This window comes from Geospiza fortis, unplaced genomic scaffold, assembly GCF_000277835.1.
Source record: "Geospiza fortis unplaced genomic scaffold, GeoFor_1.0 scaffold4890, whole genome shotgun sequence".
Classification (NCBI taxonomy): Eukaryota; Metazoa; Chordata; class Aves; order Passeriformes; family Thraupidae; genus Geospiza; species Geospiza fortis.
In genome coordinates, this window is record NW_005055477.1 from 9295 (window position 1) to 9783 (window position 489).

Genomic DNA, 489 nt, shown 5'->3' on the forward strand with positions numbered 1-489 from the left:
AGGTTGGATGGGTTTGGTTGTGGTGGGATGAGGTTGGATGAGATACAGTGAGGTTGGAGGAGGTGGGATGTGGTGGGATGAAGTTGGATGATGAGGCTGGATGAGGGTGGATGAGGTTGGATGGGGTGGGATGGGGTTGGATGAGATACAATGAGGTTGGAGGAGGTTGGCTGGGGTTGGATGTGGTGGGAGGAGGTGGGATGTGGTGGGATGAGGCTCTCCTCGTCCCCACAGCTGGAATTCCTGCGGAAGCAGATGGACAAGGCGCTGGATTTCGAGCAGCAGCTGAACGAGCTGCAGGATGAGAGCGTGGAGATCCACGACAGCCTGAAATCCCAGCTGGAGCAGGACGTGGAGGTACCGGGAAAGGCCCCGGATCGGGGAATCACCACCGGGAATCCTGGAATGGTTTGGGTGGGAAGGGACCTCAAATCCCATCCCATTCCAGCCCCGACACCTCCACAATCCCAGGCTGCTCCAACCTTTCCT

At 57.9% G+C, this 489-nt stretch overlaps 1 protein-coding gene across 1 annotated transcript in view; it reads left to right on the top strand.

Annotated features, from left to right (window-relative positions):
* The window catches only part of LOC115949293 (dynein regulatory complex protein 1-like), a gene marked incomplete at both ends in the record, with an annotated part of 6195 nt that extends 5838 nt beyond the window's left edge, over positions 1-357 (top strand). Inside the window, one exon of the mRNA XM_031065826.1 lies at positions 235-357. Coding sequence (XP_030921686.1) covers positions 235-357 — 123 coding nt within the window. The remainder of the gene's footprint in view (positions 1-234) is intronic.
* Between the last annotated feature and the right edge of the window lie 132 nt (positions 358-489).